The 15268-nt window shown below is 34.6% G+C and overlaps 1 protein-coding gene across 2 annotated transcripts in view; it reads right to left on the minus strand.

The window, feature by feature from the left end:
- LOC150108623 (dnaJ homolog subfamily C member 21) overlaps positions 1–15268 on the minus strand; it is a 308358-nt gene that overhangs the window by 151818 nt on the left and 141272 nt on the right. For both annotated transcript variants that reach the window (XM_090416082.1, XM_090416083.1), the window contains one exon: positions 13025–13198. In XM_090416082.1, coding sequence (XP_090272208.1) covers positions 13025–13198 — 174 coding nt within the window. The remainder of the gene's footprint in view (positions 1–13024; positions 13199–15268) is intronic.

The following is a 15268-nucleotide window of genomic DNA, read 5'->3' on the forward strand; positions in this document are numbered from 1 at the left end:
ATATTTTGCTCAATGTAACATGTGTGCAACCATTATTTTAAAATAAAATTTATTATGTCTGTCATCACACATTTCATTTAAATGACTGGTAATAACAACAATAACAAATAAAATTATGGGAAAGGATGGTACTGTACTGTACAAAGAAACAGATGGGCTAATAGACGGAAAGAGTATTTTTAAAAAAAATAATGAATGAAGTAAATAGGAATGTAAAAAAAGGATGAAGGAGATCTGGTATTACTGCCAATTCCTAATAAAACAAGACTGGAAGAAGCATTGAGAAAGATGAAATTGGGAAGGCAGTTAGATTCAATAACATCCCTGTAGAATCTAGGTGAATTGGGCATGACTATTAGTGGATGCCTTTAACAGAATTCACTGAAAATGAGAAAATACAGAAGGAATGGAGAGTGAGCATATACTGGTCACAATATATAAGAACAAATGTGATATCCAGGGGGTCCTTAAGGGTCAAAGCTGTATAACTGAGAGGAGACCTCCACATAGCCTTTAAAGGAATGCAGAGAACCGACCAGGGCTTCTAACCTAATGTCCAATCCTCACCTTCTCGTGGTGCACCCTGTTGGGTATCTACTTTGATACTGAACGAACGAGGATGGGCTGGCAATTTGGGATTTAGCCAACTAAATTGTATTCTTATTGGTTAAACCAAAATAAAAAAAATGATGGTACAACATGACAAAATTTCATGCCGGCTGGGGCGTCGCCCAGTTAAACAAGGCCCCTGTTATTTTCGCCAGGGAACCAGGGTGAACAGCGAAAATTCAGCTACTGAAACAAATCTGAAAACAAACCCCAACTCAACATCACCAGAGTTAAAGATCAGTACTATCAATGTAAGAAGCCTGAATGGCAAAGAAATGGAGCTAGCTGAGGAATTAGATAAGTACCAAATCGACATAATAGGGGTGACTGAAACAAAAAAGACCAAAACTGGTGAGATCTTTCTGAGCAATAAATACAAAATGTTATATTCAGGCAATGACAATCAAGGAAAAAAAGGAGTAGCCATAGCATTCAACACAAAATATGAGGCTAATCTTCTTGAATGGCAGTCAGTCTCAAGTAGAGTAGTGTGGGCAAATATGAGAATGGGGAACTCGACAATGAGACTTATTTGTGCCAATGGTCCCACAGAAGGTTCTACTAAGGTAGAAGTGGAGGAATTTTTTGACGCTTTAGAAAAAGCAGCTGACACAATGAAAAAGGAAAAATTGGTCCTTGTTGGGGATCTAAATAGCAGAGTAGGAAATGATTGTGAGACATACAAAAATATTTTGGGAAAATTTGGAGAAAAGAGCAAAGCTAATAATAATGGCAAATATCTGTTGGATTTCTGCTCAGGACATGGACTAGTTATTACTAACACCATGCTCCAACATAAAAATGTGCACAAATTCACATGGAGAGAAGAGGCTAGGAATAAGAAAAGTCTCATTGACTATGTTATTGTTTATAGTGATGTTTTCTCCCTGGTGCAGGACACCAGAGTGTGCAGAGGATTTGAAATTGGAAGTGATCACTATTTAGTCTTGAGCAAGATAAAATTGAATTTCATATTGAAAATAATAACATGTAAGAAAGTTTTAAAGCGAATAAAAGTTGAGCAGCTCTCAGATGTGAACTGTAGACTAAAATACAGAAAGATTATTGAAAAGAAAATGAAAGAGTTTGAGAACAGGAATCAAACCTTGGAGATTCAGTGGCAAACTGAAGAAAACATTGATTGATTCTGCCAGAGAGGCATGTGGTGAGGTTGTCTGCAAAGATAAAAACATCAGAACCTGGTGGACACAGGAAGTTAAAAAGGCAGTGAAGAAAAAGAAGAAAGCATATCAAAAGTTCCTGGCAAATAAGTCAGCTTTTACTCTTACAGAATACAGAGACAAATGTAAGAAAGCTAAACAGTGTGTAAAACTAGCTAAACAAAAGTCATGGGAGGACTTTGGCAAGAATATAGAAAATAAAACTTTTTTAAATAACGAAACCTGTGGTGCGTTCATAATTAGAAGAAACACACGTATAAACCACAGTGAAAATTATTTAAATGTAAATATTTCATCCTAAGTATCTTAGGACATCATCAGTACAGTATTTAAACAAAATTAGGAATAACATACAGTTAGGGCGCACGATTACAATAGAATCTCATGAAAATGTGCATAACGTGCTAAAGTAGTACAAAAAAAAAAAAAAAAAAAAAAAAAACGTTAATTATTTAACACAATTTTGTATGATAATTTCCCATACTTTAGGAATAGTAAGAACGTCGTTGCGGTTTAGGTTTGGTCTGTGTAGTAGGGCTTCAGAACTTTCTTTGTATAAATGTTCATGTTTAAATAAAGATCTATGTAAAAGTTTAGACTTTTCCCAATGGATCCTATGGTTTGGATTTTCAATTCTGTGTTGAGAGAGGCCAGATTTCTGTGGTTTAAGAAGACGAATGTGGTCTTGATGTTCCGAGATGGGTTTCTGAACAGACCTACCTGTCTGTCCAGGTAACATCAAGGGTGAGAATTTGTCCTTAGGAGAAAGCAACAAGTTGTAAATTTGGTTGATAGGTTTGTAAGTAGTGGCAAAATTGTATTTCTTCATAATTTTAGAAAGACGTTCTGAGATACCTTTAACGTAAGGTATGGGAATCCTATGCACTTCTTCCTGTCTGGTTTGATGTATGCAGAAGTGACTGATGATTAAATAGAAAATAAATATCAAGAAGGTGGCAAAATATTCTGGAGGTTGTTGAAGAAGCTTAGGAATGGAGGAAAGAGTGCTGTAAAAGGAGTTAGAGATGATAAAGGTGACATGAAAACAGGAGAAAAAGATATCCTTGAAGTATGGAGTAATTATTTTGAAGAACTGCTAAATGAAACAAGCAGTGATGATAGCACAGTGATAAAAAACACTGACCAGGCATGCAGTCAGGAATACATATCCATACTTGAAGTAGAAAAAGCCATCGAAGGCTTGAAATGTGGAAAGGCAGCAGTAGTAGATGATATTCGACCAGAAATGCTGAAATATGGTGGTATAAAAGTCTTACAGTGGCTGCACTGCATAGTTCAGAAAGCCTGGACAGAGGGACGAATTCCCGATGATTGGAGTAGAGCTCTCATAGTACCCATATATAAAAAGGGAAATAAATCTGAATGTGAGAATTACAGAGGTATTTTCCTACTGAGTGTTCCTGGCAAGATTTATGCAAGTATACTTGAGAAACGATTGAGAAGAATTGTGGAAGAAAAGCTTGGTGAAGAACAAGCTGCATTCAGGCCAAATAGAGGCTGTCAGGATCAGATCTTCACTTTACGACAAATAGTCGAGAACGCATGGGAATATAACAAAGATCTGTATTTAAGTTTTGTCGATTTGGAAAAGGCATATGACAAGGTGCCAAGAGAGAAGCTATTCAATACGGTGCGGTTATATGGTGTCAATGGAAAATTATATCAAGCAATACTTAGTCTTTATTTGAGTTGTAAGTCAGCAGTTAGAACTGAAGAAAGTACAGGAAGATGGTTTAATGTTAAATCTGGTGTGAGACAAGAATGTACATTATCTCCTCTGTTATTCATTAAGAATATGGATCACATTATGAAGGAAAGTGGTATTAAACATGATATCAGAATTGGAGATGTTAATGTCAGCTCTTTGCTTTATGCAGACGATGTTATATTTCTAAATAAATCCACTGCAAGTCTTCAAGATTCCCTGACTAAATTGAATAACTGTTGTAATAGATATGGTATGAAGGTCAGCAATAAAAAGACAAAGACAATGAAAATAGGCAGAATCATTGAAAATGTCAACTGTGTTGTGAATGGAGAACCTGTGGAACAAGTAAAACATTTCAGCTACTTAGGCACGATTTTTACTGAAGATGGTAAATTAAATATGGAAATAGACAACAGAATCAACAAAGCTGGTATGGTAAGAAGTCAATTGAATAAATTCATATGGAAGAAGAGAGAAATTAGTCGGAACACTAAATCAGCTGTATACAAGACAGTGTTCAAACCAGTTTTAACTTATGGATCTGAGAGCTGGGTCAGAAGTAAAACACTTGACCAAAGACTAGAGACCGAAGATATGAGAGTCCTGAGAAAGATTAGAGGCGTGAACAGATGGCATCAATGGCAATATCATATTAAAAATGAGAATATTAGGAAAGAACTTGACATTGTCAGCATCCAGGAATGCGTTAGCAGAGCTAATCTCAGGTGGTATGGTCACTTAAATAGAACGGGAGAGGAAAGATTAGCAAAACAAGCGTTCTCTGCCAGGTTGGCAGGAAAACGACCCAGAAGAAGACCAAGATATAGGTGGATTGATACGGTACACAGTGCCTTAGACGATAGAAATATAAGATCTGATAATGTTGGAGTCAAGTAACAGACTGATTTGGAGGAAAATTGTAGATAGGAAGTTAGTCATGATGTAAATTTTTCATGTAGTACTGTCATATCCTGTACACCCCTTGAGGGTACATGGCAGGAATTTGATGATGATGATGTGATATCCAGTCCTGTAGTAACTACAGAGGAATTAAATTCATAAGTCACACTTCAAAGGGTAATTTGGATTTATGCCTAGCTGGGGAAACAACTGATGGCACCCTCCTCTTGGACAGCTCATAGAAAAGTACTCAGAGGGCAATATAAAACCTTTTTTTCTGGTTTGCATTGATTTGGAAAAGACCATTGATAGAGTCCCAAGAAAAGAGAAATGGAGAAACATGAGGAAGAAACTGATCCCAGAAAAGTATGCATATCTTGTACAACACATGTATGCTAGTAGCAAAACAAGAGTGAGATGTGGAGCAGAAACTACTACAGCATTCTGAGTAAAAGTGGGGATTCATCAAGGGTCAGCTTTGAACCCTTTCTTATTTGTCATGCTCTTAGATGTGTTGACAGAGATGGTAAGAATTGAATCATCTTGGATGATGTGGTGATCCGCACAAAGTCCTGAGCAGCAAGCAGAAGAAAGACTCGAACAATGGAGGAAAGCTTTGGAAGATAGTAGATCATATGTCTAAAGTGATGGATATCTGGACTTAGAACTCAATAGGAGGATCCAATCGAGTGGATAAACTGGAAAAAGGTTTCAGGTATCTTGTGCGATGCAAAAGTGTCTAGGAAAGATCTATAAGAGTCAGTAAGTAAGATCAGCACTGATGTAAGCAGTGAGACTGGCAAATGACCAAGATATGGAAGAAGAGAATGGATGTAGTTGAAATGAGAATGTTGAGACTTGAAGGGATATAACAAGATTAGATAAGATCAAAAATTCACTAATCCAGGAAACAATGAAGGTAACCCAAGTACTGCACGCCCAGTACAGATGCGAGACCCTTTGACACTTCTGCACATGTCAGAAGATGGAGAATCCATTCCAATAATAGGGTAATCAATCCATCTTGTAGGACAAGTTGTTTATTATTACAAGTCGGAAAAATTAACTTTTCTTTTATGAATATTGCAGTTTTTAAAGTGGTAACTATTTTGCTTGTATAACAGTCAAAAAAATTTACATATAAAGCATGTCATTTCGCGTGTTGGTGACCAATTCGTACATCCTTCATTTCTTTCTCCCCTTCAGCATGAACTGACTATTCTTGGAAGTCTGCCAGGCCTGGTTCTATGGAGTGTGGGTGTACAATACATGGTGAGACAAAAGCTATGAAAGAAGGAGAATTCTGGAGATGAAGAGCCACCAAGCAAGCAAGAGAAGTAAGGGGGCAGACTTCAACAATGATGGTAGGACAGCTTGAGAGGACCATGTTCTTCTTGATATCCAAGAGCTCAGACTCAAGGAGAACATGGCCTTGGAGAGAACTGAATGGAGGAGAGCTGATCTGCCGCAGCAATTCCACTTGAGTAGGAATGAAGCTGAAGAAGCAGAATGATAAAATTATTTCTATGGTGGTGATGATCATGTAGACTTAATTATATTTGTAATACCATTAATTTTTATCACTTTCTATTAATTTAAACATGGCATAACCTACACATTAAAAATAATTAAAATTTATTAACAATTTCTAAATACAATGAGTAAAAATCTTATTTAAGACTTAAGAAAAAATAAATGTCATTTATTCATGAATTAATAAAGGACAAAATCTTTTTTTTTTGGGAAACATGAGAGATTTGATTATTTTTATGATCATTTAACTTTAAAGGAGTTGGACCTCATTGTGAGAGGTCTCTCCTAATATAATGCACCCTCAAACTCTCACTGTTATTCACTCACCACATTGCAGTGCATTCCATTCACCATAACTCTCCAAGCAAAAAAAACCTACTCTCACTGCTCTCCATCCTTTCATGTATAACTTCAGGAATTTCTTTCTCTCTCGCTCTAAATCCTCCACTCTACAAATGACATCTTCTTCCCCCCCCCCCCCCCCCCCCCCCATCAACTCTACCATTCCTATTCATATCACCACTTTTTTTTCCTATTTACAGTCAACTTACACTACACTACAGAAAACTCCTAGAGACCACATGAATAGTTTCTGTTATAGTACATAGTTTGCTATAGCGAACTTTTCCTTTCAGCACAGCACTGCACTTATGAGACATTGAGTGTGATTTTTTTTCAACAGTCTGTTATGGCAGTGTTTGCTATAGCGAAAGTCAACTGTATACTAGGCTTTGCAGATAGTAGTGATTTGTCTCCATAGCCTACATTTTAGTAACCCCATATTATCTTAGTTATTCTTTTTTGAACTCTCTAAAATCTCAAACCATGGTGAGTAAATCCACACACAATGGGTATTAACAGATAACTTTACAAATACAACATGCAAAGTTTTGCAGAAATCCAATAAAGGGAACATAATTAGTGGCAAGTTATAATATTAATTTATAAAAATTCTTGAGCTATCCTTAAAAGTGCTGAGCATTTACAACTTTGAATATTCTGAAGTGTAAGTTTCATGTAGCTCCTCCACGGATGTAAGATAATATATGAAAGCTAAGCTTTATGTGAATGGGGGCTACCCCTTTTTTTTAACCAACCAGCAGGGCTTATATAATGAGCTATTTATGAAATTTAAAATTTAAATTGGAAAAACTAATAAATCAGACATACCTGGATGATATTACAATCAGCATGATGGTTATATTTAGATGAAATTTTTAAAAACAAGCTGAAAATGATGTGAGATAGGGAAAACAATGTGGAAAGTGGAAATGATATATATATCAAAAGGTACATATAAAACAATAAAACTAATTTCGAAATGCAGTGGAATTAAATATTATGAAATTTAAAAATATGAGCTAAACACAACAAAACTGTGAAAAAGCAAACCAACAAGTATTATGACAGTGTGCTGGCCATTTCAGTGATGATGATTTCTCTGACATGGCCAGCATAATTTTAGTCTTTTACTTGTTACTTTCTTCATAATTCATAGTATTGTCTCCCTGTCTTTTAATTCATTTTATTTTTTTCAGCTCAATTTTAAATTCAAGTACTACAGTATACAGGGAAAGTAGGGATGATTTCAGAGTACATACTGAAAGCAGATGAAGAAGACAAAGAAAACAGTTTATTACTATTCAAAATGTTTCTTTTCTTTCTTACTTTTTTTTTTTTAAACATCCCATCCAGTTCACACTATATTATTTTCTTGTTTCTAACTACAAAGACCAGTGCTAACTTGCAGGCTAGCTGGGTGTGCAGGATTGTAATCTTAATCTTTCAGAATTTTTATTCAGTGCTGACATAGCATCAATGAAATATATATATATCATCAAATTCCTGATATATACTCTCAAGGGGTGTACAGGATATGATAGTACTACATGAAAAATTACATCATTACTAACTTCCTATCTACAATTTTCCTTCAAATCAGTCTGTTACCTGTCAAGACTCCAACATTATCAGATCTTATATTTCTATCATCTAAGGCATTTTGTACCATATCAATCCACCTATATCTTGGTCTTCCTCTGGGTCTTCTTCCTGCCAACCTGGCAGAGAGCACTTGTTTTCCTAATCTTTCCTCTCTCATTCTGTTTAAGTGACCATACACCTGAGATTAGCTTTGATAACACATTCCTGGATGCTGACAATGTCAAGTTCTTTCCTAATATCCTCATTTTTTAATATGATACTGCCATTGCTAATCTTTCTCAGCACTCTCATATCTGCGGTCTCTAGTCTTTGGTCAAGTGTTTTACTTCTGACCCAGCTCTCAGATCCATAAGTTAAAATTGGCTTGAATACAGTTTTGAATAGCTAATTTAGTGTTTTGGCTAATTTCTCTCTTATTCCATATAAATTTATTCAGTTGACTTCTTACCATACCAGCTTTGTTGATTCTGTTGTCTATTTCCATATTTAGTTTACCATCTTCACTAAAAATTGTGCCTAAGTAGCTGAAATGTTTTACTTGTTCTATAGGTTCTCCATTCACAATACAGGAGATATTTTCAATGTTTCTGCCTATTGTCTTTGTCTTTTTAATGCTGACCTTCATATTATATCTATTACAATAGTTATTCACTTTAGTCAGGGAATCTTGCAGACTTCTAGCAGATTTATTTAGAAGTATAACATCATCTGCATAAAGCAAAGAGCTGAGATTAACATCTTTAATTTTAATATCAGGTTTAATACCATTTTCTTTAATAATGTGATCCATATAGATAACGAATAACAGAAGAGATAAAGTACATCCTTGTCTGATACCAGATTTAACATTAAACCACTTTCCTGTACTTCCTTCAATTCTAACTGCTGACTTACAACTCAAATAAAGACTAAGTACTGCTTGATATAATGCCCCATTGACACCATATAACTGAAGGGTTTCGAATAGATTCTCTCTTGGCACTTTGTCATATGCCTTTCCCCAGATCTTTGTTATATTTCCATTATTTCTCAACTATCTGTCGTAAAGTGAAAATCTGATCCTGACAGCCTCTATTTGGCCTGAATCCAGCTTATTCTTCACCAAGCTTCTCTTCTACAATCCCTCTCAACTGTTTCTCAAGTATACTTGCATATAACTCCAGGAACACTCAGTAGAGAAATATCTCTTTAATTCTCACATTGTTTTATTTTCCCATTTTCTATATGGGTACTATGAGAGCTCTACTCTAATCATCTGGAATTCATCCCTCTGTCCAGGCCTTCTGAACTATGCAGTGCAGCTGCTGTAAGACTTTTATACCTCCATACTTCAGCATTTCTGGTCGAATATCATCTACTCCTGCTGCCTTTCCACATTTGAGACTTTTGATGAATTTTTTCTAGTTCAAGTATGGATATGTATTCCTGACTGCATGCCTGTTGAGTGTTTTTTACCACTGTGCTATCACTGCTTGTTTCCTTTAGTAATTTTTCGAAGTAATTACTCCATACTTCAAGGATATCTATTTTTCCTTACTTAAATTAAGGGGATATTAAATCCCACATAGTTTTAAAACCGAATAAGAAACTCAAAGATAGGAATCAGAGAGTTTCTTGCCGAATATAGTAAAAACTATAAAGTATCGGCGACACTAGCGTTAGCCAATGCAAGTGATCCTAGTACGTAGTACAATACCAGATGACTCGTTGCAAAGGTGGGGGGAAGTTCAGATCGCTATTCTTAGGTATTTTCCATAATGTAAAACACATTTCCTAGGAAATGTATGCTGTTATTACATTATGGATGGAGGTCACTACCCAGACCGGTTTCAGCCTTTTTTGAGGCTTCATCAGTGAGTAGCGAGACCTAATACCAAAGTGTATAGCGAAAAGAACTTATATACTCTGCGAACGAGTTTTCCAAACAGGTGCAACCATTAAGTTACTTAAGTATAAAGAGCTAATAAGCTTCATTTCGGCAATGAAAACATTACTTAAATTAATGGGATATTAAATCCTACATAGTTTTAAAACCGAATAAGAAACTCAAAGATAGGAATCAGAGAGTTTCTTGCCGAATATAGTGAAAACTATAAAATATCGGCGACACTAGCGTTAGCCAATGCAAGTGACCCTAGTACGTAGTACAATACTGGACGACTCGTTGCAAAGGTGGGGGAAAGTTCAGATCGCTATTCTTAGGTATTTTCAATAATGTAAAAACACATTTCCTAGGAAATGTATGCTGTTATTACATTATGGAGAGAGGTCACTACCCAGACCGGTTTCAGCCTTTTTTGCCTCTAGCTACTCACTGATGAAGCCTCAAAAAAGGCTGAAACCGGTCTGGGTAGTGACCTCTCTCCATAATGTAATAACAGCATACATTTCCAAGGAAAATTGCGAACTGTAGCTGCCAAACCTTCATTATTTTTAAAATATTGCTCAACAATGAAAATGCATCGTTCTTTCATGTAGTGCTCCATTTTTAATAACCCTGAACTGTCAGCTGTCATGTCGCTTTTTTTTTCTCGTTGGCAACACTTTATCGCACAAATGGCGCTAAATTTAAATCTTGTGTGATTTTGGGACACCCTGTATAAAGCATCTCTCTTCATCCAACTGTGGAAAGTATTGATTCTTCGACTTACAAACTTTCTAAACATCTTGCTAAACCTCAAATTTTTCTAACAAGTCTTCATCTTTCATCAACAACACCATGGACTTTGTATCACACATCAAAAAAAAAATCAGCTAACGCCTTTTTTTTTTTTTTTTTTTTTTTTTTTATTCCCGTATATACGGGAGTAGGCGAGGCCATTTAGCCCTATCTAACTTTTGGAGACTGAGTGGGCAGTTCAATCTCCACTGGTACCCAATCAGAGACAGATGGCCCAAGGCTATCACTAATTAAGCGGTACGCAGTGAAGAGAGACGGCTCAAATGTGCCGCCATCTCGTGGTCTCTAACCCTAACACAATATATTTAATGTCTGAAATAATGTGGGTTCTACGGTCGATTTTCTTGAGTTTACAGGACGAAAAACCCGAGTTTCCGGGAGGAAAAACCTGCTTGCCCGTGCCAGAGATCGACTAACTCGGGAACCGGTCGAAAAAAGGCTTAGAAAAATTTCCTCTAGTCGCCGACTAGACTCGAAACCAAGACTTCCTTCGTGCGGCCTAGCGCGGTGGTTTGTATCACACATTAAGGATATAACTATCAATGAGAATGACATCATAGCTAGTTTTAACATAGTTTCCTTATTTACAAATGCCCCTCTGGAAGAAGTACTGATATTACTAAGAGACAAATTATCCAAAAAAAGTTTGCTTTACTGACCCATTGCATTTTCTGACATGCAATGATATCGAAAGTCTGGTCACTTTCGATATCAAGACACCATCTACAAACAAAACTAAGGTCTAGTGATGGGCAATCCTTTATTCCCTATTCTTGCAAACATTTATTTAGAGGATTTTGAAACTGAAGCTATATCTCGTTTAAACCCAAACTTTGGAAACGCTATGTGTATGACATTTTTATTATTTGGAGCCACAGCCACAATTCTCTGATGAATTTTCTGGATCATCTCAATAATCAACATCCTAATATAAAATTCACAGCTGAACTTGAATATGATAATTCCTTACCTTTTCTGGATATAAAACTGTCCCGCTGCTCAGGAAAATTTAGAATTTCAATGTATAGAAAACCTACACTAATAGATATCTTAACAGTCAGTCCCATCATTTTCCTCCACAAAAACTTGGAACTATTTCTACCCTAGGACATAGAGCACGCGCTCTTCTAAATGACCTGGATGAACTACAAAAAGAACTTAATTACCTCTCATATGTCTTTAGACAAAATGGATATTCTGATAGAACCATTAGAAAATTCCTTCTAGATCCTCCTAGCCACTGCACTGAAGAAATAAACAATATTAAGGGTGATATCTCTATCCCATACATCAGTTCAGTTTCCCAAAAATTAGCTAGAGTTTTTAAGAAATACAACATCAGGACTTTATTTACTACACTTCCAAAAATCCGCTTTCCAGTAAGCCATCCTGTCTCATCATCATAATCTGAAATATCCTGGCGTGTACAAGATATGGTGTGACTGTAATATTCCTTATTTTGGTCAAACAAATAAATCTATTGAATTACGTATAGAGGAGCATAGGAGAGACATCTCTTACAAAAGAACACATGCTAGTGCCTTGTCTAGTCATGGTCTTTTCTCGAACAATCCTGATGATGAACACCACAGTCATTCAGTCTGCTGGGATAGATCCAATAACATCTTTCGTTGCCATGATGAGTTTGAAAGAAAAATTGTGGAGTCTAGAGAAATCATCCTTAATCATGAACATTTAAATAACAATTTGAGCTACAACCTCCCAGATAGCCAGTCGGCTGTTGTTCACGAGAGACTGCAAGCACACACTCACCAAACACTGCCACAATTGAAAGAACAACTTAAATGTAACTACAACGTTTTTTCATGTTAATTATGTACTGCAATTTTTTCCCGTGTTTCTCAGTTTTTTTTAAACTTCAGTGTTTTTATTGCTGTTTCCCATTTTTAAAAGACACCTGAAGAAGGCTGTCAAAAGCCGAAACTAGTAGTGCATTATACCATTAAAACCTTACAATTATTCTGGGTTTCAGTCATTCAATTCTCTTTATACATACATATATATATATATATAATACATGTATCTTTATTATCAACAATAATAAAACCAAAAAATGCATAAATTATATCAGATAATGAAGAAATCTCAGGACTAATCCATGCCAAAAATCAGAAGATGAGAAGTATTGATCTACTCACAATATATATTGCTTGAGAATTCCTATATATGAAATTTTCATTTGACATACAGCCATCTGTGATAATGTTCTAAATTTTTTTTAAAAAAGTCAAAAGGTATTTGTTAGGTTATCAGTTATTTAACTTTCTCATTATTTGTTCTTAGATATTCACCTCAGCATGAATAACCTTTCTTTGCCAAGCATGACAAAAGAAAGATTTTTGTTAGTAACAATTTATCAATGAAATCCTTTGCTCTCTTTTTAGAATTCATATAAAAAGAATAAAAAAAAAAAGATTATTACATTACCCTGACTTCTTCATTTCTTGATTTTTTGGCTTGATCACGTAATTTTTTATTTTCCTTTTCCATTAAACGGACAACTTTTCTATTGGGAGCGTCCCTAATGTCATATTTATCAACCCAGGAGTAAGACTTTGAAGTACAGTAACTCATCCAGTATGCATAAAAAGAATGCACCACCTAGAATATAAAATTTAATCAAATTGACATACATCCTGAAAAATACCGAAGAACAATTTTTGAGTGAAGTATATACACATTGATTATGCTTACATATCAAGAAATGCTCTTTGAGAGAATATAAAATCATAGGTTATGATTCAAAGGTATGTTAAAAGTTGCTGAGACCATAAGATCTACAAATACTGTATATCCAGTTTTTCACTTTAAATGCAAAGCATATAGCAAAATAATGGCATTGGCTCTGCAACCTTGTGATCACATCAGAAATGTATGCAACATCACAGAGCAACCACCATTATGTTAATTTATGCTTTATGTGTGAAATATAAAGTAGCAAAGTAACTTCAAACATAAAACAAAAGTTTTGTGTTTGAAGTCAAAAGTTTAATATGTTTATTCTAGCATGAGTTTTTATCCTAACAGGAATATGACATGTTTGAAATTTTAGGAAACATATGAAGAACTCATTATAAATTTTTTATATCGAATTAGGTAGCTAAGACATCAGCACCGACTAAACAGCAACAGTAGAATTTACAGAATAAATTTTTTTAGCAGCACTAGTGTCACATAAAGAAGTATTTTAAACATGTAAACACAAGAAATGTTAAATAATTTATTTACAAACATTTTGGTAAGGTAACAAGCTATCCACCGTGTAAAAACAGTTATAGAAGGTAGAATGCTAATAATGGATTATTTGAAACAATATTAGCCATGCGTTTACATGATACAGAAGCATCCATTTTATGTTGTTTAAATAAACCTGAAAAGTCTGGCTTAGTACAGCATGGTAGATACCAAACACAGAATCTTCTGGTCAGGAACCAGAAGATTATGTGTTCATCATTGTCATACAAAAGTTTATTTAAAAAAAGTGCTGAAACCTTAATACACCATCTGAACTTAAATTGGAATGATGTTACATTTAAAAAACATATATATATATATATAATCATATTGTACACGCAGCTAATATCATTTTAAACATCCACTGTTAGCATTCTACCTAATGTATATAACTATTTCTACACTGATAATGACTACTTAATTTTAAGCCAAATTATTTGTAAATAAAGTGTTACTTAATGCATCTTATGTCTACATGTTAAAAATATTTATTTTTTAGAATTTACAGATAAATAAACTTGAATACTTATATACAGAGCTTACAATCATGAAATCAAAGAGCATTATACACATAACAACTTAAGATTCAAATGACACCAACATCATTATATCTTGTTCTTATTCCAAATGAATGTTTCAAGTAAAAATGAGTGTTCAAATATTATTAAAAACATTTCTTAACTAATATATATATATATATTTTTTTTTTTTTTTTTCCCACAGGTATAATGTTTAAAATAAAAATGCTTGAAAATTTATCATAATTATTATTACACCCTCTATGGAGTTGGCAGACTCATCAAGGGAGGTACATTCAATTAACAACATATTTATTATACTGAATCTTAAAATCCTTAACACTCTCTGTATTAATAGCATATTCCAGTACTATGTTCCATTTACTCAAAATTCTCTACGTAAAAAATCTACTCTCACATCCCTCTTCACCACACTCTTAGATAACTTCCAGGGATGGCCTCTGGTTCTTCCCCCTCTTGCCTTCAGCACCATCAACATAGTACACAGACTTATATTTCTACACTCCAAACTGCAACACTTTACACATATTAATATTAAAACTACAATGCCACTCCTTCATCCAAATCAAAATTTTATTCATATCTTCCTGAAGGGAATTAACATCAGCAGTGCTACTTATAATTCTCCCCAACTCTGCATCATCAGCAAATTGAAGATCTCTAGTCAGCCCACATGACATATCATTTACATCTACAACATTTCAACATATATCATTTACCATTATAATGTAATAAAGTAAAATATAATATAGAGAAAATACCATTATTCTTTTAAATATTACACTTGTTTTAAAATTTGTATAACTGTTACTTATTGTACTGTCTCTTTACTTTATTAATTCCAGAAAGTGTATATTAATATTAAAGTGACATTTTGTTTTTATTAACAGTAAGATAC

The sequence above is a fragment of the Typopeltis vanoorti genome, chromosome 3 (assembly GCF_054136105.1).
Source record: "Typopeltis vanoorti isolate ZY-2024b chromosome 3, IOZ_Tvanoo_1.0, whole genome shotgun sequence".
NCBI classification, from domain to species: domain Eukaryota; kingdom Metazoa; phylum Arthropoda; class Arachnida; order Uropygi; family Thelyphonidae; genus Typopeltis; species Typopeltis vanoorti.